Source organism: Capra hircus, chromosome 3, assembly GCF_001704415.2.
Source record: "Capra hircus breed San Clemente chromosome 3, ASM170441v1, whole genome shotgun sequence".
In the NCBI taxonomy this organism is placed as follows: domain Eukaryota; kingdom Metazoa; phylum Chordata; class Mammalia; order Artiodactyla; family Bovidae; genus Capra; species Capra hircus.
The window spans coordinates 15119816-15145194 of record NC_030810.1 but is presented as its reverse complement, the minus strand read 5'-3'; the positions used below and the strand labels follow the sequence as shown (position 1 = coordinate 15145194).

Here is a 25379-nt window from a genome sequence, read left to right as displayed (position 1 = left end):
ACTTGAGCCTATTATACAGAGTGAAGTAAGCCAGAAAGAAAAACACCAATACTAACACATATATATGGAATTTAGAAAGATGGTAATGATAACCCTCTATGCAAGATAGCAAAAGAGACACAGATGTATAGAACGGACTTTTAGACTCTGGGAGAGGGAGAGGGTGGGATGATTTGAGAGAATGGCATTGAAACATGTATACTATCAGGTAAGAAACAAATCGCCAGTCTATGTTCAATACAGGATACAGGATACTTGGGGCTGGTGCATGGGGATGATCCAGAGAGATGATATGGGGTGGGAGGTGGGAGAGGGGTTCAGGATTGGGAACTCATGTACACCCGTGGCTGATTCATGTCAATGTATGGCAAAACCAATACAGTACTGTAAAGCAAAATAAAGATTTTTTTTTTAAAAAGACAAATTTGGGAGATTTTCATAAAACTAATTTAATGTAAAAGACTATTCTCTATAATTATAGTCTTCCTATATTTTAAAATAATAAAATGCCCTTTCTTTTCTGAAGCAATGCTGATAATAGATAGTTTGTTTTTTTAACACAGCAAAATTAGTAATTGTAACATTGGGTCAAACCATTTAAAAAAATGATTCGTTCTTAAAATCTGAAAGTCAGAAAATCCAAATTTAGAGGCTTTTGCTCCAATTGGGGTATTCTTTGATGTTGAACATATTTCACACATCATTGCTGAAGGTATTTAAGTGTGTTTTGCAGTGTCAAATAAGTGATGAACTATAGCTGAAGGCTTTTCCACATTCATTACAATCATATGGTTTTTCTCCAGTATGAATTCTCTGATGTTTAGCAAAGGATGAATCATGCCTGCAATGACTGCATTCATAAGTTTTCACTCCAGTATAGACTCTCTGATGGATAGAAAGATGTATTCTCTGGCTAAAGGCTTTTCCACATTCCCTACATTTATATGGTCTTTCCCCAGTATGAGTTCTCTGGTGTTGAGTTAGGTATATGCTGTGGCTGTTACCGCATACACTACAAACATAGGGTTTCACACCAGTATGAATAATCTCATGTTGCCTGAGGTGTCTAATCTGGAAAAATGCTTTTCCATATTCTTTGCATGTAAAAGGTTTCTCTCTGACATGAGTTCTCAGATGCTGGATCAGTCCAATGCTTTGGCTAAATGCTTTCTCACATACACCACATTCATAGGGTTTCTCCCCAGTATGAATTCTGACATGTTGAGTAAGAGATCATGGATGTCTGAAGGTTTTCCCACATTCCTTGCACTCATAGGGTTTCTCACCAATATGATTCTCTGATGTGGAATAAGGGATGAGCTTTGGCTAAAGGCTTTTCCACATTCTTTACATCTGAAATGTTTCTCTCCAGCATGAATTCTCATTGTTCTGTAAGGTGAATGAAGTGTTTGAAGATTTTTTCACATATATTACATTCAAAGATTTTCATTCTTGTATAATTCCTTGAATGATTAATCAAATCTAAATTGCATCTACTTTTCTTGCCAGATATGTCCTATCTATGGTGTCTTTTTTCCGGAGGGCCTACTAGTCCTATAACTTTTGAGCTCATATTAATATTTTTCTCAAATTTGTTAGATTCTTGGCCTCTCTCCTGAGTGAGCCTTTTCTTGTGGATCAAGGGGATTTGTCTCTCACCCATTCCTTGGTTCTCCTGGTGGTTTTCTAACTTGTGACATTTGGAGATTCTTCCCAATGTGGAAATCAAGGTGCTTCCTCTCATGAACCTTTCCATCATCAGGGCATGGTGTAATTCTTCCCATGAAATGTCATTCTTTAAAGTTGTCTGTTTGGTTTCTGAAAGAAAATCCTCCAAGTCTGAAAGAAATCCAAAAATATAAATGACCCATGTTCACTGCACTTCAAAAATAAATGGCCACAGTGCAAAGAGGAGGGAAAAATAATGTATACTAGGTACAGGAAGGCTGCATAGTCTTCAAATAGGATCCTGCCACCTACAGAGCTAATATGAAAATAACAAAGTGGTCAAAACAAAGAAGCTGTTAAAAGAATATGAGATAGGACTTCCCTGGTGATCAAGTGGTTAAGAATCTGCCTTGCAGTGTAGGGCATATGGGTTTGATACCTGGTTGGAGAACTAAGATTCCATATACCACCAGGCAACTGAGCCCACAATTGGAGAGTGTGTGCTACAACTAGAGAGTCTATGCATCGGAACAAAAGATCCCTCATGATGCAACAAAGATTTTGCATGCTGCAACTAAGAATTGACACAGCCAAGTAAATAAATGGAGCTCTGAGGAGCTATACAAAATGAAAGGCTTAAAAAAAAAATGTATGTGAAAGTGACTTTGAAAACTGAGAGGAGTTCATCCATGAGAACTGCAAGAGGAAATGGACTAAGAAGAAAACATCACTATAAGGGCAAATATCAAGAGATAAGATAGGAAGATAAGAATTTTAACACAATATCTCAACCTCCTATTTCTATGACAAAATTTTATTTTACTTAAAAAATTTAAGTACCTCATACATTTCACATGCTCAAATAAAACATTAAATAATATAGAAATACATTCACTAAAAAAGGGTTCAGTTCAGTTCACTCGCTCAGTCGTGTCCGACTCTCTGCGACCCCATGACTCACAGCACGCCAGGCCTCCCTGTCCATCACCATCTCCCAGAGTTCACTCAGACTCATGTCCATCGAGTCCGTGATGTCATCCAGCCATCTCATCCTTGGTCGTCCCCTTCTCCTCCTGCCCCCAATCCCTCCCAGCATCAGAGTCTCTTCCAATGAGTCAACTCTTCGCATGAGGTGGCCAAAGTACTGGAGTTTCAGCTTTAGCATCTTTCCTTCCAAAGAAATCCCAGGGCTGATCTCCTTCAGAATGGACTGGTTGGATCTCCTTGCAGTCCAAGGGACTCTCAAGAGTCTTCTCCAATACCACAGTTCAAAAGCATCAATTCTTCAGCGCTCAGCGTTCTTCACAGTCCAACTCTCACATCCATACATGACCACAGGAAAAACCATAGCCTTGATTGGACCTTAGTCGGCAAAGTAATGTCTCTGCTTTTCAATATGCTACTAGGTTGGTCATAACTTTTGTTCCAAGGAGTAAGCGTCTTTTAATTTCATGGCTGCAGTCACCATCTACAGTGATTTTGGAGCCCCCAAAAATAAAGTCTGGCACTGTTTCCACTGTTTCCCCATATATTTGCCATGAAGTGATGGGACCAGATACCATGATCTTCATTTTCTGAATGTTGAGCTTTAAGCCAACTTTTTCACTCTCCTCTTCACTTTCTGCCATAAGGGTGGTGTCATCTGCATATCTGAGGTTATTGATATTTCTCCCGGCAATCTTGATTCCAGCTTGTGTTTCTTCCAGTCCAGCGTTTCTCATGATGTACTCTGCATATAAGTTAAATAAGCAGGGTGACAATATACAGCCTTGACGTACAGCCTATTTGGAACCAGTCTGTTGTTCCATGTCCAGTTCTAACTGTTGCTTCCTGACCAGCATACAGATTTCTCAAGAGGCAGGTTAGGTGGTCTGGTATTCCCATTTCTTTCAGAATTTTCCACAGTTTCTTGTGATCCACACAGTCAAAGGCTTTGGCATAGTCAATAAAGCAGAAATAGATGTTTTTCTGGAACTCTCTTGCTTTTTCCACGATCCAGCAGATGTTGGCAATTTGATCTCTGGTTCCTCTGCCTTTTCTAAAACCAGCTTGAACATCAGGGAGTTCACAGTTCACATATTGCTGAAGCCTGGTTTGGAGAATTTTGAGCATTACTTTACTAGCGTGTGAGATGAGTGCAATTGTGCAGTAGTTTGAGCATTCTTTGGCATTGCCTTTCTTTGGGATTGGAATGAAAACTGACCTTTTCCAGTCCTGTGGCCACTGCTGAGTTCTCCAAATTTGTTGGCATATTGAGTGCAGCACTTTCACAGCATCATCTTTTAGGATTTGAAACAGCTCAACTGGAATTCCATCACCTCCACTAGCTTTGGTCGTAGTGATGCTTTCTAAGGCCCACTTGACTTCACATTCCAAGATGTCTGGCTCTAGATTAGTGATCACATCATCATGATTATCTGGGTCGTGAAGATCTTTTTTGTACAGTTCTTCCGTGTATTCTTGCCACCTCTTCTTAATATCTTCTGCTTCTGTTAGGTCCATACCATTTCTGTCCTTTATCAAGCCCATCTTTGCATGAAATGTTCCCTTGGTATCTCTAATTTTCTTGAAGAGATCTCTAGTCTTTCCCATTCTGTTGTTTTCCTCGATTTCTTTGCATTGATCGCTGAAGAAGGCTTTCTTATCTCTTCTTGCTATTCTTTGGAACTCTGCATTCAGATGCTTACATCTTTCCTCTTCTCCTTTGCTTTTTGCCTCTCTTCTTTTCACAGCTATTTGTAAGGCCTCCCCAGACAGCCATTTTGCTTTTTTGCATTTCTTTTCCATGGGGATGGTCTTGATCCCTGTCTCTGTACAATGTCACGAACCTCATTCCATAGTTCATCAGGCACTCTATCTATCAGATCTAGGCCCTTAAATCTATTTCTCACTTCCACTGTATAATCATAAGGGATTTGATTTAGGTCATATCTGAATGGTCTAGCGGTTTTCCCTACTTTCTTCAGTTTGAGTCTGAATTTGGTAATAAGGGGTTCATGATCTGAGCCACAGTCAGGTCCTGGTCTTGTTCTTGTTGACTGTGTAGAGCTTCTCCATCTTTGGCTGCAAAGAATATAATCAATCTGATTTTGGTGTTGACCATCTGGTGATGTCCACGTGTAGAGTCTTCTCTTGTGTTGTTGGAAGAGGGTGTTTGCTATGACCAGTGCATTTTCTTGGCAAAACTCTATTAGTCTTTGCCCTGCTTCATTCTGCATTCCAAGGCCAAATTTGCCTGTTACTCCAGGTGTTTCTTGACTTCCTACTTTTGCATTCCAGTCCCCTATAATGAAAAGGACATCTCTTTTGGGTGTTAGTTCTAAAAGGTCTTGTAGGTCTTCATAGAACCATTCAACTTCAGCTTCTTCAGCATTACTGGTTGGGGCATAGACTTGGATAACTGTGATATTGAATGGTTTGCTTTGGAGACAAACAGAGATCATTCTGTCATTTTTGAGATTGCATCCAAGTACTGCATTTCAGACTCTTTTGTTGACCATGATGGCTACTTCATTTCTTCTGAGGGATTCCTGCCCGCAGTAGTAGATGTAATGGTCATCTGAGTTAAATTCACCCATTCCAGTCCATTTTAGTTCGCTGATTCCTAGAATGTCGACGTTCACCCTTGCCATCTCTTGTTTGACCACTTCCAATTTGCCTTGATTCATGGACCTGACATTCCAGGTTCCTATGCAATATTGCTCTTTACAGCATAGGACCTTGCTTCTATCACCAGTCACATCCACAACTGGGTATTGTTTTTGTTTTGGCTCCATTCCTTCATTCTTTCTGGAGTTACTTCTCCACTGATCTCCAGTAGCATATTGGGCACCTAATGACGTGGGGAGTTCCTCTTTTGGTATCCTGTCATTTTGCTTTTTCATGCTGTTCATGGGGTTCTCAAGGCAAGAATGTTTTCCATTCCTTTCTCCAGTGAACCACATTCTGTCAGACCTCTCCACCATGACCCGCCCGTCTTGGGTTGCCCCGCGGGCATGGCTTGGTTTCATTGAGTTAGACAAGGCTGTGGTCCTAGTGTGATTAGATTGACTAGTTTTCTGTGAGTATGATTTCAGTGTGTCTGCCCTCTGATGACTTCTTGTAACACCTACCATCTTACTTGGGTTTCTCTTACCTTGGGCGTGGGGTATCTCTTCACGGCTGCCCAGCAAAGCACAGCCGCTGCTCCTTACCTTGGACGAGGGGTATCTCCTTACCACCACCGTTCAAGGGTAACCTCTGTCAATTTCATCTCCATTTCCTTTATTCTCTTAGGATTATGGAATGAATCTATTTAGACATTTATCAATAATATATACATGTAAATATGTGCATTTGTGTATATATGGTCATAAATATAATTCTGCATGTTTTTTAACTCAACTATATCTTATGTACCCCCCCATGTCTGTACATTTAGATTTATATTATTCTTTATAACAACTGCATTCCACTTAGTGAAATAGTGAAAGTCGCTCAGTCATGTCCAACTCTTTGCAACCCCATGGACTATACAGTCCATAGAATTCTCCAGGCCTGAATATTGGAATGGGTAGCCTTTCCCTTTTCCAGGGGATCTTCCCAACCCAGGGATCAAACCCAGGTCTCTGGCATTGCAGGTGGATTCTTTACCAGCTGAGTCACAAGGGAAGTCCAAGAGTACTGGAGTGGGTGGCCTATCCCTTCTCCAGCGGATCTTCCCGACTCAGGAATTGAATGAGGGTCTCCTGCATTGCAGGCAGATTCTTTACCAACTGAGCTATGAGGGAAGCCCATATTCCACTTATAGACATATTTCTTTGACTTTTCTCTACTGAAAAATATTTAGGTAGTCTCCATTTTTTCCCTTTATTTTTTATATATAAATTTGTGTATACTTCTGTCAGTGTTTCATAGGATTTACTAAAAAGAAATTATTAGGTTATGGGTATATGTGCTATTGGTGAATATGGGTGCCTTTCACTGGATTTTTATCTATCTTCATAATTATTGTCTATATAGGAGGTGAAAAATGGTTTCTTAATTTGTGACAAAATATTATCCATACTGTAAAATCTTAAAAGACAGAGAATATATATTCTATCCATATGACACATGACACAGCATTTTCAGATGTGATTTTTATAAATCAGATGAGGGAGTTTCCTGGATTTTTACTCCAGTTTGTGCAGAAACAGGACAGCAGTGTAAAAGAGAGAGGCTCCTCAGGGATTGTGGCAGAGACTGTTAGCTGTTCACTGAAACATCTTCTCCTTATTTTTGGACACATAACTGTACTATACTTCCCAATCTTCCCTGAATTTGCGTGAAGTAACAGGTCTCCCCCATTAAGTGAATGAGAGTGAAAAGTGATGTAAGCCATTCCAGTTTGGCCCAAATGAACCCCTCTGTGATTTTCCTCTGTGCTGTGCTGTGCTGTACTTAGTCACTCAGTCGGGTCTGACTCTTTGCAACCCCATGGACTGTAGCCCACCAGGCTCCTCTGCCCATGGGGATTCTCCAGGCAAGAATACTGGAGTGGGTTGCCATGCCCTCCTTGTGCTTTTCCTCTACTTCTGGCCAAACTGAGATGATGAGGAGGCCCTCAAGAATGACAGAACTACCATGTGGAAGGAATCTCTGTCCCTGAATGCAAAGTGGTAAAGAACTGTCCACTGAACTAACCAACTCCCCCAGATCAATATATGAGCAAGAAAGCCCTATTCAGTTTGAGCCAAACTTTAGAGTCTATATGCTACAGTAGGTAGCCTAACCTAACAAAGGCATAAGTGATACACCTGCATTAAGAAGGAGATTGATGAGAAGCACTGAAGAGCAATAAAAGAGACAGAAAAGACAAATATTATTAAAGTAGCTGATGGAAGAAAACAGTACCACAAAGGTGGTGAGGTCTACATAACCTAATGTTGCCCTGTAGGAAAGCACCGTAAGAACTCAAACCGTGGAAGCAGAATGATTAGAATTCAAACACTGACTCCACCTAATAGTGGCTAAACGATCATGGACAGATTTCTTAACCGAAGCGCCTTCTTTATCTCATTTGTAATATGGGGTTAAAGTAGGTACCGGACTCATAGAAACCAGCTTGGAAAACAGAGTCATTTTTACTTTTCTTAGAAGTCAAAGAAGACTATTAAAAGTCATTGGATTTGCTAAGAAGGAATTCTGTGGTGATTTCTCAAGGAGTCATGTATTATCTGAAATAAAAGTTAAATTACGCAAGTTAAAACAAGAATCAAAATTGAAGGGATAGTCATAGAATATAGGAAAAACATTTTAATGGAATCATCAGAGAAAGTCATGATAAAATGACTTAAGAACTTGGTGAAGGGTGCTGATTTTTTGGGGGGTGTTTGTCTTTTGTTGTATTTCTTTTGTTTGTTTGGTTGGTTGGTTGATTTTTTTGGCTGCATTGCAACATGAGGGATCCTAGTTCCCTGACAAGGATTGAACCCATGCTCCCTGCAGTGGAAACACAAAGTCTTCACAGAGTCTTAACCACTGGATTACCAGGGAAGTACCAAGAGCGCTGTTATATTTTTATTTTTATTTATTTATTTATTTATTTTGAGCGCTGTTTTAAATGAGGAGCGATCCATGGATATCTGAATGTACAAGAGAAAGAAACTATGATCAGGGCAAGGTTTAGAATGCTGGAGAAAGCAAGAAAACCATAAAAGTCAGGTCAGAAGAAATGGTAAAGGCAGTTAATCCTGAAGAGAAAGGCATCTCTTTTCCTCTGACTCCAGAGAAACTAACGAGAAGAGGCACGTGTAGGAAAGGAGGGACAGAGTGGTAATAGAGTTTTTTGTGGGTCTCACCCAGGTGACTGCAGCCTTCCCCACAGCCTGGAGGAGACTTTAAGGGCTTCTCCTTAAACATAAGGGCTCCACCTGCCTTGCTCTTACCTGGACTTGGACCTCCTGAAACCTCTCTCTTCATCAGCCATGGCTCTTCTCCTTTCTCTAACTGGGAAATCACACCAGGTTTGGAAAGCTGGTATCCTGCTCACAAGAAGAAAAAACTGCATGTGCTGAGGTCAGAGAGGTATCCCAAGAATTTACAGACTGTCCTTTGTTAGTCAGACCTTCTGCAGAGTAGAGTAGAAAGACCAGGGCAGAAAAAAACCACAGCAATTCTGACTTGCTGTTCAAACGGAACTAGAAATTTCTAACACAGAACCCAAAGCCCAAGCAGAGCAGTTCAGTTAGAAATAAAGATTCTTATTCCAATAGGCAGGTTCTAGTTACAAAGGGAATCCACCCTTACCCACTGAGACCAGGTTTCCATAGTTCTCCAGCATCGCTTCCAGGTACAGATTCTGGTGAGCAGTGGCCAGATGCCCCCAACTCCTCCTGGGTGAAGTCCACAATTATGTCCTTGAAGGACAATGGTTCCTAGAACATCAAATATATTTCTTTTTAGCCTGAATCAGGAAGTTGTTCTAACTTTCTCTATATGCTAAGAGATTGTAGCCAAGTTTTCCCGGACCCTCTTTTTTTTTTTTTTTTTTTCAGCAAATCTATCACAGAGGTGGTAAAACAGCCCTCCGCAGAGATTCTCCTCAGGCCAGATAGGTCTATATCAATCTGTATGAGAAAGCCTGCCACATGTGGGAACCCATCTTGTCAGGGGAAGTTCAACTTTAAGGAATCCAATATGTTGCACTTTTCTTCCTTTGTGTGCCATTTCTCAAGGATTCTCTGTTCCTTATCAGTTCCTATTCCAGGAACGAGTAGAGCCACATGCAGTTCTCAGGACTGAGATCATGGGAAAGGGTACCTGCTTGGATTCCTTTCAGTAACTCCCTTCAGTGACTCTTTTCAGCGTCAGCGACCTTGTATGTATTAGACTATCCATTTTGTTACAATGGATGAAATTTCATTCTTTGTAATAGCTGAGTAATCATTTTACTAAAGATATATAAGCCTGCATTTCTGCTAATAAAATACCCTTGCTCCACTAGAGACCTGGATGCCCTGTGTCCTTTCTGTCTCATTCTCGTCAGAGCGTGGAAACCTACAGAGCTCACTTTCTCACCCAGGCTTTCAAGACCTCCTTGAGAGGATGCCATGTGCCTTTGTGAATGGTACAAGTCCTGTGTATGGGCTTTACTGGTTTTCCACATAACCTGAGAGATGCTGCTCTCTCTCTCTTTTTCTGTCTTTCTCTTGGTCGACTCCAGTCCACTAGGTCCTCGTCTGTAAGGACCAACAAGTGGCGCCTGAACAGGGACCTGGAATTCACAGTATTCAGGATGGAGTAACTGGGACCTACTGAGGTCGGGTAAGTGCGGCATTACGGGACAAACAGCTGGAAAGCCCCACCATTTTTCTACTTTACTTCATTATTTATTTAAAGTTCAAAGATTTTCGGTTTCACATCAGCAAATAGAGGCTTATCTCCAAATGGTGGAAAACTATCTTGATTGTAACAATTGTAGTCATCTTATTCTTGCTGTTTGCCTTTTATATCTGTAACTATATAACGAATTTTACATCTAAGAGGTTTGAGGCATTTAAGTTACAAATGATTATTCAAGATCCTATGATTGCCACAGGCTCTTCCAACTATTACTTGGGGCCCCTGGATCAAAGATCCTCAGTATGAGGATAAAGAAAATACATTGCTTCAACAATTTAGGGCCTACACCCCTTTCCAGTAGGAAAAAGTTACGGAATGATTTCTCCACCCCTTTCCCCGACAACCATATTTTCCTAAAAGCAGGAGAAAATGAAAGAGTTAAAGCTTACGCAGACAGTCCAAGTCCCTATAAAGAGGAAGCAAACATTCTCACTCATGCTTTCCTTAAGCCTTGTACAACAACGTATCTTGCCGGAGAACTGACATTTCTTTAGCTCCAGAACTAATGATTACACAGCACAATGTCTTACTCATGGAAATGCTTTTCTTAGGCTCTATGTTAATGATTATAATTGTAACAAATCTTGCCCGGGAACTTGTATCTCAAGACTTGTACCCTTGATTGCACAGCAACACTATATCTTGCCGAGAGACACTATCTGGAACCTGTTCTCCCTGGCTAATCTTGTGCCAAAGTTAACTCTGGATATATGTCTTGGGAAAGAGCCTAATAGAACTCTTACAACATTGGGGTATTCTTTTTACCTATTCTCAACAACTAGTTGAGAAATGTATAAGGTCCCACTTAAACTACTGAGACACATACTCTTTCTACCCCCTTCTGATATCTATATCAGAAGCTTTCTCTTATCTGCCACTTTACACAAAGCTCTCAATGACTGAAACCTGTCTTTGGTCCCAGAATTAACTCTCCTTCAGAGACTACTAATCTGACAGAATCATTCACCGTAAGCTATCATCTTGGGGGCTCATCAAACAATTAAAAGAAGTTACCCTTGAAGCTTGAGATCGAATTACTCCTCAAAGAGAAACTAAACATAGCTACACTAAGATATTACAAGGGCCTAATAAAGCCTAGGCTGATTTTCTAGCTAGACTAGAAACTGTTATTTCCCACAGTGTAACTGGAGAAGAAACCAAAATACAACTAGAAAAACGTGCTTGCATATGAAAATGCAAATCAAAAACGTCAAAGGGCTATCACTCCAATACGTGAGACCAGGACTGTTATTGATTATTTGGAGGCTTGCCGTAATTTAGGGTCTGAGACAGAAAATACAAATGTTAGCTGAAACAATGGCTGCTGCTTTTTAAAAGGGAAATGAAGGATATTTCGCATATGGAGATAAGACCCATTTAAAAAAAGATTGCCCTAAGAATTAAAATTAATAAAAAATTAAAAAATTTTCCAAAAATCTACCCTTGCTGCCATAAAGAGATACACTAGGCCAAAGACTATCAATCTAAATGTGATATTGAGAGAAAACTTATTTTGAAAAACTTCAAACAGGGGACTCTCTAGGTCCCCTTCAACAGAAAACAGGGACAAACTCCATCTTTTCCCTCAAACAATCCCTTCTATAACACCTACTGGACTTTTTAGACCCCTACCTCCACAAACCTTCGGCCTTTTACTCGGCCGATCTAGCTTAACTTCTAAGAAAATTACTGTTCACCCTGAAATAATTGATTCAGATTATAAGAGAGAAATTCAAATTATCATGTCATCTCAGATACTATGACAATTCAAAAAAAGAGACAAAATTGCCCAATTACTTCTTTTACCTTATATTCCTATTAACTCCTCTAATGATACACAGACAAATAAATTAAGAAATACAGATCAAAAACAATCCTTATGGACATCATTGATATCTGAATATGCCCAACCAAATATAAATATCAAAATTAATAGTAAAACATTTTCTAATCTCGTCGATACTGAATCCACTATTATTTCCAAGTACTTACGGCCTAAATCTTGGCTTATACAGAAAATTTCTTACCAAATTACAGAAATTTTTCAAGCCAAAATACAAGAAGTCTATCAAAACATTCAAATTTATCCTTGTGATAGACCAGAAGGCCAGCGTACAACATTACAACCTTATGTGATAGATACACCCCTTAGTCTAATAGAAAGGTATTTACTTATACTATGACAAACTCAAATATACATTCCACATTTTTCCTAGGGGCCACTACTCATTTAACAAAACAATTATTAAAATAACTTGAAATTATGACGAACCTATTTGGACAGAGCAGTCCAAAAGAGAAATTACAAAAGAGAAATTACAGGCTGCTAAAGAACTTATACAATTAGAATTAAAACATATTGAGAAATCTTCTTCCCCTTGGAACTCTCCCATTTTTGTTATAAAAAAGAAATCTGGCAATTGGCATCTCTTAACAGACCTTTAAAAAGTTAATACATCTATGAAACCTATGGGTGCATTACAACCAGGAATCCCATCACCTACTACTATTCCTCAAAATTGGCATATTATTATTATAGATTTACAAAATTGCTTTTTTACTATAGCTTTACACCCACTAGCGGAGAAGGCAATGGCACCCCATTCCAGTACTCTTGCCTGGAAAATCCCATGGACAGAGGAGCCTGGTGGGCTGCAGTCCATGGGGTCGCTAAGAGTCGGACACGATTGAGCGACTTCAGTTTCACTTTTCACTTTCATGCACTGGAGGAGGAAATGGCAACCCACTCCAGTGTTCTTGCCTGGAGAATCCCAGGGACGGGCAAGCCTTGAGGGCTGCTGTCTATGGGGTCACACAGAGTCGGACATGACTGAAGTGACTTAGCAGCAGCAGCAGCAGCAGCACACCCTCTAAACCAAGAGAAATTTGCTTTCTCTCTTCCTTATCCTAATCACACCAGGCCCCATAAATGATACCAATGGACTATATTACCTCAAGAAATGATGACTTCTCCTACCATATGTCAATATTATGTAGCCAAAGCCCTGAAACCTATAAGAAAACAATTTCCTGACCTTCTTGTTACTCATTATATAGATGATATATTATTTTCGTCTCCATCTGTTTTAGAAACTCAACACATGTTTAATATAACTCAACAATGCTTAAAAGACTCTGGACTAATTATTACCCCTAAAAAAATCTAAGCCTCTATACCTCACCATTACTTAGGGTTTATTATTAATAGACAACACCTTACTCCTCAACTAACACAGATTCGTACTGATAAATTATCAACCTTAAATAATTTTCAAAAACTTTTAGATGATATAAATTGGGTTAGATCTTCTTTAGACATTGCTAATTATCAACTAATTTATTTAATACTTTGAAAGGAGATCCCAATTTAAATAGCCCTTGTTCATTTTCACAAGAGACACAAGAAAAACTCTATTTAATATCAAATAAATTGCAAAAGCAATTCCTTACATGTATTAGACTTGATTTACCTCTAAAATTATTTATACTTCCCTCTCTTCATTCCCCCACAGGACTTCTTGCCCAACTAAAACACCCAATAAAATGGATCTATACCCATTTTAGAGGTACAAAATCACTTATACCCTATCTTGATTTAATCGCTTTGTTATCAATGAAAGAAATAAAAAGCCATTAATTGGCTCCAATCCTCATAAAATTGTTATACCTATTAATAAATCTCAATTCTAGATCATATTGCAAACTTCTATTGATTTCCAAATAGCCCTTCTGGAATATTTTGGAGAAATTTCATTTCCTTATCCTTCTAACAAGCTCTAGAATTTCTTCAAAAATACTAAATTTATTATCTCCCACATCGTCAGCTCACAACCTATACCTCAAGCTGATGTTTTCTATATAGATGGGACCAAAAACGCCAAGCCTCATTCTGTCTCTTAAAAAATATACTAAATTTTTATACTAAATTTCATTCTGCTCAACAAAACAAATTATATGCTCTCATTCAAGTTATTTACTTACATCCTTACCCCATAAATATAGTCTCTGATTCCTTATATTCAGTTTTTGTATTAAAAAATATAAAAACCTCCACTATAAACTCCAATCAACCTGTTATTCAACAACTTTTTTTCAAACTACAATCTATTATTAGAAAATGCACTTCTCCAATTTATATTACTCATATTCAAACACATCCCTGCCTTTCCGGCCCTGTGACTCATGGTAATGAACAAGCTAATAAATTTGTTTCTTTTGCTACTCCCAAAGAACAACATGCTTTATTACACAATAATACTGGCTCCTTACACAAAATATAGAAAATTCCATACCACCAAGCTAAAAACTTTATTAATAATTGCTTTACTTGTAAACCCTTACATCTTTGACCCATTACACAAGACAGCAGTCTTCGAAGATTAAAACCCACTGAATTATGACCAATGGATGTGACTCATTGCCCTGAACTCTCTCCATCTTCTTTCTTACATATCTGTATCAACACAAACTCTTCCCTTATCTGGGCCACACCTCTTCAAGGTGAAACTATACAACACATTATAACTCATCTATTAACTTGTTTTACTATAATAGAAACTTCTAGTTCTATAAAAACAGACAATGGCCCTGCCTCTATTTCTAAACACTTCAAACAATTTTTACAATCATTTTCTAATAAACATGTTACAAATATTCCTTATAATCCACACACACAAGGTATAGTCAAACAAACACATCACACACTGACACTACAAATAAAAAAAATTTAAAGGGAGAATACACAGGAACACACTACTATCTTCCTTATCTAAAACAGACTTTACTAGATTCCAACATAAGCTATTCTCTAAACCTGTAACTACTGTTAATACAGCTTTATTTGTTTTAAATTTTTTAAACTTACCGCAAGGAGATATTTTGACAAAAGCAGAAAAACATTTTGAGGCATTGAAGGATACCTCCCTTCCTCTGCCCATTTGCTATCAAGATGGGTTAACTAAACAACGAAAACCTGGAAAATTAATATTACAGAGAAAGATGTATGCTTATATTTCTCCAGATGGATCCAACGAAGTCAGTTGGCTCCTTCTTTGGAAGATCCACCCCCGGGGAACCACCGACATTCAAGATAGAGTGGAAAAGGCGAAATCCCCGGGAAGAGGAGGTTCCAGTACAAGCCATGGTGGCTTTACAGATTTCCAAAATATGCCGCATTCAATGTCACCTACCTCATGATCTCCCTACTTGGGGACAGATAAAAACCCTTACTAATCAAGCTGAAAATCTGGCTTCACAACAGGGAATGCCTTGGAATCCAGAAAATATTTTTGTCGCTATGCTTTGCTTTGCTTGCTTTTGCTTCCCCCGCTCAGGCTGACTTGATTAATTACACTTATTGGGCTTATATACCTAACCCCCATTTTATTGCAGGTTATAACATGGACAGCCATAAGACCAATCGTATCCACTAATGACTCAGTACATATGCCTCCTCCTTAGAGCCTGGAGGGGCCCTCACGCCCTGAGGAAGAAGAGAGACTAATTAATATTTCTCTAAGTTATGAAGTCTTTCCTTTATACATGGGCCCAACAGAATTATACATAAACGTTAGCCAACAAACTTGGGCTTTCGTCCTGCCTCCAAAAAAGGACTATCGGACATTGCTTGGATTATTTACTGCCCTTTCCTTTATAAGAACCATGTCAACACTACTGAAACTCTAGGGAAAGGACAAAAAACATTATGTAAATGGTTTACTTATAAAAACTTTAAATATACTCCTGTTCATTGGGACAGATGTCAAACCAAATCAGGAAAGTTAATGTTTGTAGCCAATCACACCATTGTCGATTGGGGACCCCATGGTATATGGTTATCTGACTGTTCAGATGATATTAATAGTACTGTATGTGATTATACTACTCAAGTAACATGGAAGACTACCAATACTACGATGAAACATTACCGTGACAAATGACTTCTTGGTGGCAGCGGTGGGATGGCACCTCCTCGCCCTCAAATCGTCCTCAGTAAACAGATTGGACCTGAACAATGAGACATTTGGAAATTTGCCACAAACACCGAAGAACTTGTAACTTGGACTGGATATTTCACAGAGACTAGTCATGGTTCTAGTCATTATTCCTTTCATTATAATCATACATATTTCATACAAGCTTGTGTTCCCCTTCCTTTTGTTGTAGCTGTAAGAAACTTACAATTTAATAAGACTTGACGTTCTATAACTTGTATAAATTGCAAACTATATACTTGTCTTAACTCCTCCATGTCTACAAAAAATGAATCCCTTCTGATTCTTTGATCTTGACGTAACCTATGGTTGCCAACAGATCTCCAGCGACCCTGAGAGGAAGGTCCCATGGCTGGACTTGCTTCCCAGTTATTTACTAAATTACTCCAATGATCTAAACGATTCATTGGATGGCTAATTCTTGGCATTTGGGGATTAATAGCCATTTACACTGCTGCTGCTGTTGCCAGCATTGCTTTACAAACCTCAATTCAAGCACATAATTTTATCCAAAATTGGACTAAGGATGCTCATACTATGTGAACCACTCAGGCTCAGATAAATGAGGAAGTTCAAGGTGAAATACAGGAAATAAAAATAGCCCTCCAATGAGTTGGAGATCAGTTAATAGATTTACAAAAACAAGCTATACTAAAATGTGATTGAAATTCTACTCAATTTTGTATTAATCCTCTTCGGTTCAACTATAGTGCCTACAATTGGAAACAAATCAAATTTCATTTGCAATACTTACATGATAATGCTTCCTTAAATGTACAATTATTACCAAAAAGAGTCTTTAAAGCCTTCTCTAAGAGTCTACCCTCTTCCAGCAATCTGGAAGGCTTAGCTGAACAGCTAGCTGATCAATTATCTGGGCTAGACCCTTGAAGATGGTTGCAACGCATTATACATAGTATTGTATCTGGAATTGTAATACTAATAATTGTCCTAATGGTTATATGCATATTATACCAATGCCTTTCAACCAAAATTGTTCAAACTAAACAAACTCATTTGGGCAAGACCTTTTTCACTAAAGTACCTACAGTTACCCCCAATTATGAAAAAATAAAAAAGGGGGAATTATCAGGGGATGTTCAACTTTAAGGAATCCAATATGTTGCACTTTTCTTCCTTTGTGTGCCATTTCTCAAGGATTCTCTGTTCCTTATCAGTTCCTATTCCAGGAACGAGTAGAGCTGCACGCAGTTCTCAGGACTGAGATAATGGGAAAGGGTACCTGCTTGGATTCCTTTCAGTAACTCCCTTCAGTGACTCTTTTCAGCATCAGCAACCTTGTATGTATTAGACTATCCATTTTGTTACAATGGATGAAATTTCATTCTTTGTAATAGCTGAGTAATCATTTTACTAAAGATATATAAGCCTGCATTTCTGCTAATAAAATACCCTTGCTCCACTAGAGACCTGGGTCCCCCGTGTTCTTCTTTCTGTCTTCATTCTCATCAGAGCATGGAAACCTACAGAGCTCACTTTCTTGCCCAGGCTTTCAAGACCTCCTTGAGAGGACACCCTGTGCCTTTGTGAGCGGTACAAGTCCTGTGTATGGGCTTTATTGGTTTTCCACGTAACCCAAGAGATACTGCTCTCTCTCTCTTTTTCTCTTTCTTTTCATCGACTCCGGTCCACCAGGTCCCGGTCTGTAAAGAAGACCAACACCATCTCTGATGTGGGAAAAGCTAGAAGATCTCCTTGTCATTCAGCCTTCGTCAGCTCCTATGGACAGTCTTTTGAAAACCATTTGGCTGATTCTCTGATGGAGGTTACAAAACAATGCCAGGAGTGTGTAAGTTGTCTCTTTCAACTCGCAGTTTGGCTGAAGGCAAAATACTCAAGAACTGTATTAAAGAAGGTTCTAAAACAGTATATAGTAATTTAAGGACAATAAAAATCAGGAATATTTGAGAAAGGGGAGAGTCCAAAAGGAGGCTAAGGCCACAAGACAGGACAGGGACCCTGGTTGGGCTGAAAGAACCGGTTATAAATGAGAACATTTCTACATGAATAAGACCCTTAGCTAGGGATTTCTGTTAGTAAGAAAAGTATGCAAGAATAGCACATTTTTGGAGGGAGCATGAATTGTGCCTTTGAGGAAGATCCCTTGACCAAAGCAGACACTGTATTGGGAAGTACGAGGGCCTGCCATGAACAACCTACACAAGTAACCATATGAGAGTTTTTAAAATATTACCAAATGGGAAGAGAACTCAGAAGCCAGAAGGCTGAAATAATAACAAATCCCTTAAGTATACAGACTCTTTTAATGCTTTTTATGGATTGTAAATAATTCTGGAATATATTTCAGCCCTATGAGGCCAACACTAGGATCCACATTTAACCAATGAGAAAACTGAATTTGAGCAAAGTTAAAGACTTGGTGTTAGTCACTCAGTCGTGTCTGATTCTTTGTGACCCCATGAATTGTAGCCCACCAGGCTCCTCTGTCTCTGGAATTCTCCAGGCAAGAATACTGGAGTGGGTGGCCATTTCCTTCTCTAGGGGATCTTCCCAACCTACTGATCGAACCCGTGTCTCCTCTATTGGCAGGAGGATTCTCCTACATTGGTCTGAGCCATCAGGAAAGCCCCAAAGACATGAGACTAAACCCTATACCATGTGATTTTGGAAGCTAAGACCTCTTCACTTTAAAAGTCTCCTGTTCTCTAATATCCCCTTCTACATTGGTTTTCTAATTCTCTAACTCTCTTGAGTTTCCCTGTGCTTCTGGGGTTTGGTTGTACTGAACTTTGCCTGCTGCCAGTACCATTGGCTTTCTAATGAGCTAATGTGTGACTCTTGGAAGCTTTCCTTCCTTTTCTGCTCGGCCTATTTCATTTGCACCCTTTGTGACCTGTCAGCAGCTTCTCTACTCACTTCTCTTCATCTACAATTCTGCTCCTGGACATGACCAAAGATCCTCTCTCAAAGGTCTTTAAGGAAGTGCTTGCATCTCCAAGAATATCAGAACCTCACTCTGTTCACTTTAAAATGTTGCTTAAAATGTTTTACAATGCTTTTCTTTCCCCTGGATGACATCTTGTGAATTTTAAGAGCAAGAATTACAGGGAGCTCCTTGGTAGCCTAGTGGTTAGGATTCTGGGCTTTCACTGCTATGGCCCTGGGTTCAATCCCTGGTCAGGGAACTGAGATCTTGCAATCTTTCTGGCATGGCCAAAAAAAGAATTACTTTATGTACTTTTCCCACATACATACACACACACACACACACACACACACAAAAGAAAAAAAAAACATGATTTTTTAATTTGTTGTTGCATAAATGGCTAGAGGTTTGCTAGAAACAAGAGGGTTCTTCAGGAGGGTTACTACTGGTGGGGAAATTACCTGTAAAATAAATCTAGGCAGGCTGATTTCAAACAGGCTAAGAAAATCCAATCCAAAAAGTCAAGCTAAAGAGAATCAAAGTACAGGGCTCTTAAAATCTAAGAAACAATTTCATGAAAGTGACAGGAAACTCCGACCCACCTGGGATTCTGCTGTCAGGGACCCAGAGGTCACTTCATCCTTAAAACTTTCTCCCTGGGTCTCATCAGCATCCTGAGATAGCCAAGCTGGGAAAGGAAAAGAGCTATGAAGTTTATACCTCTCCAAATCCCCCTAAATGGAAAAACTTCCTGCAGACCTGCTGAACACAGCCCCTCTCTCAATACATTCACAAAGAGGGACATTGAGAGCCACTCAAGAGCAGATTGGAGCCTCCTCATGGGAGGATCTGCTGTACATTGATTACAGGATTAATGTTTCCCAATGACCAGTGCTGGTCCAGAAGCACAGACCTACCTCAAAAATCCTCAAACGTTCCTCACTACGAGAAAGAAAAATCCAAACACTTTATCATATCACAGACTTCAAGATCCTCCACAAACAGTCCAAAGCTATTTCTCCAAGCATTTCTTGCCTCTAAACACAGGACACACCTACCACATAATCCACTCTTTGAACACACCTAGATATTAATAGCACCCAGCTCAGAACTTTCCCCCAAGGCCTACACAGTGAAACACCGAGGTATCCTGGATCAGTCCAAGTGAAGTTTTATCAGATCCCCTTAATAAGAAAAATACTTCCTCTCCCCTGTATTCCCCCAAAGCTTGGTTTTTCTCTCTAATCTGGTATCTCAGGCTGCCTCCTATTATATTTATTTTTATAATTATATCCTTCAGTTGAGTATTAGTATGAGTATATGTGTAGAAACTTTATCTGGTTCACTTTTTCCCATCTTCTAGTTAAGTATAACACCCTGCCAGGCTACTAGAATTCAAGAAATACTGGCTGAATTTGACATGTTAAAAATATGGGGCTTCCGTGGTGGCTCAGTGGTAAGAATCCGCCTTCCAATGCAAGGGACATGAGTTTGATCCCTGATCTGGGATGATTCCACATGCCACAGAGCAGCTAAGCCATATGCCACAACTAATGAGCCCATGCTCTGCAGCCTGCGAGCTGAAACTGCTGAAGCGCCTAGAATTTGGGCTCTGCAACAAGAGAAGTCACTACAATGAGAAGCCTGCACACCCCATCTAGAGAGCAGGTAGCCTCCACTCACTGCACCTGGAGAACACCTGTGTGTAGCAACAAAGACCCAGCACAGCCATAAATAAATAATCTTTTTAGAAAATGTATGAACTAGGGAATCCCCTGGTAGTTCGGTGGTCAGGACTCTGCACTTTCACTGCTGAGGTTACAGGGTTAAATCCCTGGTCAGGTTAACTAAGATCCCACAAGATGCAAGCAAATGAAAAAAGCAAAACAAAATAACTTGTAATTAAAGCACATGAGATAGCAGGGCTAACGGCGACCTCCAAGAGGGCTCACGCCAAGGGGCACTTTCCAGGATTGCTGCTGCCAGTACCCCCGTCCCCCTGGAGACCCACTTCTGACCCTCGTCTCTACAGGAGATCCTCCAACACTAGCAGTGCTCCCTTGAAAGATGAAGATCTTAAGCATCACACCTTAGAATGGAGATTTCATCCAGTAGGAAAGACACCTCCCCAAACTCTCTGTAATAGCCCTAGAAAGGCTCCTAAAGGGTATTGCTAACCAATCCTCGTGCTGCCACGCTCCAGGGAATAGACTCCTGGAGTCACATGACACACCTAAAAAAAGCACCACACACTAACTAGAAATGCGGATCTGGTGACCTAAAAGTAAATATTTCCTAGAACTGAAGCAGACTATCACGAGAGACAGATGAGACAGCTTTCCCAACATGTCCAGACCAGGACTGCTGGAAGTTCGTCACTAAAGCTGTGATGATGACATAATGCTTCAGATAATCTCCAGTGTCTATGATCTTGATAACATAAGCACTTCAGATAAAAAAAATGCCTGAGAGTTCTCCCTCCTACCCCTTCGTTTTACTCAAATTGACGTTAATAGGTTTCCAATTTGTACACTTTCCGTCTGATGTAAGGCACTATTCCCAGAAAGAACTCTCCTGACATTGAGGGACAAAAGGGTTGATGAAACTAGAAAACCTGACTCTTGACTAACCACGTTTCCAGAGAAAGGTCTTGGTCAAAAGGAGGAAATGTAGAAATTAACAGAAACCTCAATTTTAAAAAGGCTTCCCTAGTGGCTCAGCTGGTAAAGAATTTGCCTGCAATGCAGGAGACCTGGGTTTGATCCCTGGGTTGGGAAGATCCCCTGGAGAAGGGAAAGGCTACCCACTCTAGTATTCTGGCCTAGAGAATTCCATGGACTGTATAGTCCACCGGGTTACAAAGAGTTGGACACGACTGAGTGACTTTCACTCACTCAATTAAATAAAATTGGGAGACCAGAAGAGGGAGCTCTCATACTCTGCAATGATAGCAGAGTCCAACAGGAAGAAGAGACTCCTCTTCTTTCATGGCAAGCATTCAGCCAGCGAAAAGCTATGGACTGTTTTTAACTATAGCTCTTCAAACTTCCTTTTTCTCTATAAAAGTATTCTCCTATCCTTATCACTGGGGACTTGTACATGGTTCACGTAGTTGCAGACCACAAATTGCAATTCTCTGCTGATTCTGAATAAACCCATCTTGGTTGGAGAAATGTTTTAAAAAGCACATGAATTATTGTCCTTGTATTTTTCCCTTAACTTTTTATCATGAATACTGAACACCCATATACCTTCCACCTACATTCAATAATCACTGCTGCTGCTGCTGCTGGTAAGTCGCTTCAGTCGTGTTCGACTCTATGCGACCCCAGAGACAGCAGCCCACCAGGCTCCCCCGTCCCTGGGATTCTCCAGGCAAGAACACTGGAGTGTGTTGCCATTTCCTTCTCCAATGCATGAAAGTGAAAAGTCAAAGTGAAGTTGCTCAGTCGTGTCCAGCTCTCAGCGACCCCATGGACTGCAGCCTACCAGGCTCCTCCGTCCATGGGATTTTCCAGGCAAGAGTACTGGAGTGGGGTGCCATTGCCTTCTCTGCAATAATCACTAACATTTGCCATATTTACTTCATTTATCTATACTTTTTCTGAGCCATTTCAGAGTTGCAGATATCATAGGACTTCTTGGAGGTGCAATGGTTAGGACTCCACACTTTTCCGCTGCAAGGGGTGTGAATTCAATCCCTGGTGAGGGAACTAAGATTCCACATGCTTTCATGATACCTCTTCCCTGAATACTTCAAAGAATCTTCTCCTGCATACCGTTTATCTTAGTTCAGAGAGTTAATAATATCCATCCAAATATTCAGTAAATATTCAGATTTCCTCAACTGTTCCCAAACTGTCTTTTATCCTGGATATTTTTTCCCAAACCAGGAGCCAATCAAGTTTCACACACTCAAAATGGCTGTTATTCAAAGCCTCTCTTACTTTTTTCATGCTTTTAAAACACTGGTATCATCTTACTGTGTCCTCATGGTTAGGTTTATCTTACTTCTCCATCTCCTATATTTTCTTTAAATCAGAAGTTCAGGCTTTAATTTGGATCAAGTTAGTTACGACCAACCTAGATAGCATATCCAAAAGCAGAGACATTACTTTGTCAACAAAGGTCCGTCTAGTCAAGGCTATGGTTTTTCCAGTGGTCATGTATGGATGTGAGAGTTGGATGGTGAAGAAAGCTGAGCGCCAAAGAACTGATGCTTTTGAACTGTGGTGTTGGAGAAGACTCTTGAGAGTCCCTTCGACTGCAAGGAGATCCAACCAGTCCATTCTGAAGGAGATTAGCCCTGGGATTTTTTTGGAAGGAATGATGCTAAAGCTGAGACTCCAATAGTTTGGCCACCTCATGAGAAGAGTTGACTCACTGGAAAAGACTCTGATGCTGGAAGGGATTGGAGGCAGGAGGAGAAGGGGACGACAGAGGATGGGATGGCTGGATGGCATCACTGACTTGATGGACGTGAGTTTGAGTGAACTCCGGGAGTTGGTGATGGACAGGGAGGCCTGGCGTGCTGCAATTCATGGGGTCGCAAAGAGTCGGACATGACTGAGCGACTGAGCTGAACTGAACTGAAACATTTTAGGGAGGAATATATTATGGGTGATACCATGTGCTTTATATTACATGACTCAGAGGCATAAAATGTCAGGTCATCCCATCACTGGAACACTTGGTTAAGATAGTGACCACCAGATATTGCCACTGGAAAAGTATGTTCTTTCCCTGACATTTAGCAAGTGACTTGTGGGGGGTTATAGCTCAGATGGTCAAGAATCTGTCTGCAATGCAGGAGACCCCGGTTCGATCCCTGGGTCAGGAAGGTCCTCTGGAGAAGGGATAGACTACCCACTCCAGTATTCTTGGGCTTCCTTTGTGGCTCAGCTGGTAAAGAGTCCGCCTGCAATGCAGGAGACCTGGGATCTTCCCTGGCTTGGGAAGATTCCCTGGAGAAGGGAAAGGCTACCCACTCCACTATTCCGGCCTGGAGAATTCTACAGACTGTATAGTCCATGGGTTCGCAAAGAGTTGGATATGACTGAGCAACTTTCATTTCATTTCATTTGTAGGGGTGACACTTTGACACCTTGTGAATATCCTATTCCCCATCAATCTTCCAATTATTTCATTTATAGTAAAATATCCCACCATTCCTTTCACATTCATTACTAGAAGGTATTTTCTGAAAAGGATGTAAAAAGCAAGGTCAATGCATCCTTCATTCCCATAATAATATATTTTCAAAGTAAGAAAATCAGTGTCTTAATCACTTCCAATGTTGACAGATGAGTTTTCTCCCCTCTTCTTCCTCTATTTTAAGTATCATCATGAATTTGTGGAATTTTACTTATTTAAGGTGTTACCATTAATCTGGATACTTAAACTGTCCCCAGTTTGAACCGGGCTGTTGCACCCTTTAAACACAGGTCCGTTAGTCTCTGAGCTCTTCCTTGCTATTTGAGTACAAGATATTCCAGTCTCACCTGGTACTTTCCCTCCAGCCTTCTACTTCTGGCCTACATACCCGGCACCTGGACAGGTCATTTATTTGATTCACATTTCCTCACTGTAAAATATGGAAAATCAGGCAAATTCTCCCAGCCTCATACACCCACGGGGAAGTTGAAATAACATACACAGTCACGACACTAAAATACTGGTTGGGGGCTGAATTAACCACTACTATTTAGGAAAACCTCAGGCCAGGAGCAATAAAGAACTCCAGAGGCTTTTTACCCAACTGCCTCCCCAACAGATGCTTCTGCTCTGATGTCTACATTCCTTCCCACTCTGGAGGATGGTGCTCTTCCTCCCTCCCACCCAGCAGTCTAGTCTCACCTTCTGTAAACATCTCAGTCATGTCCTCCCACAGGGGCACCCCCACCACGGTCTTCTTTGGATGGTACAGCTTCACCCAGGTGCTGGCTTCGGTGAGCAAGGTGATCAGGAGTCACTGGAGCATGATGACTTCAGTACTCCTTTCGGGGGGGAACTCTGGCTCCGCCCACAGGGCAGAGTCCTGACTGGGCTTCTCCACTTTCTGATGAGGAAACTGCCAGAGTCTCTGACAGGAGGCTTTACAACCACACAGGTGTCCTCCACTCTCAGGAACCCAGGGAACAAACAGCACCAAAATCCAGAGTCTGGACAGTTTTACTCTCTAGGCTCTCAAGGAACACCTCCCATCCTTGCCTCCATCTGTCTCCTCAGCAAGCAGCTGGAGGCTCCAAGTATTTATTCCCAGTCACCGCGATGGGCAGAAAACATCAATGTTAGTGAAAAGATCTAGGAAGTTCAATCACATGGTCAGAACTTACACCAATCAATGAAAATTTCTTTTACAACAGATACACGGAGATCATGGATAGACACAACCCACATGGTCCGAAACACTGCAGGTGTCTAGAAGCATAAAGGAATTAATAAAA

The 25379-nt window shown here is 40.4% G+C and overlaps 1 protein-coding gene across 1 annotated transcript; it reads right to left on the bottom strand.

The window, feature by feature from the left end:
* On the bottom strand, positions 736 to 24913 carry ZFP69B (ZFP69 zinc finger protein B). The gene is given in 8 exon segments (XM_018046483.1): positions 736 to 1295; positions 1298 to 1387; positions 1390 to 1818; positions 8562 to 8675; positions 8938 to 9016; positions 9018 to 9065; positions 19536 to 19621; positions 24790 to 24913. Coding segments are annotated over 8 exon segments (1530 nt in total).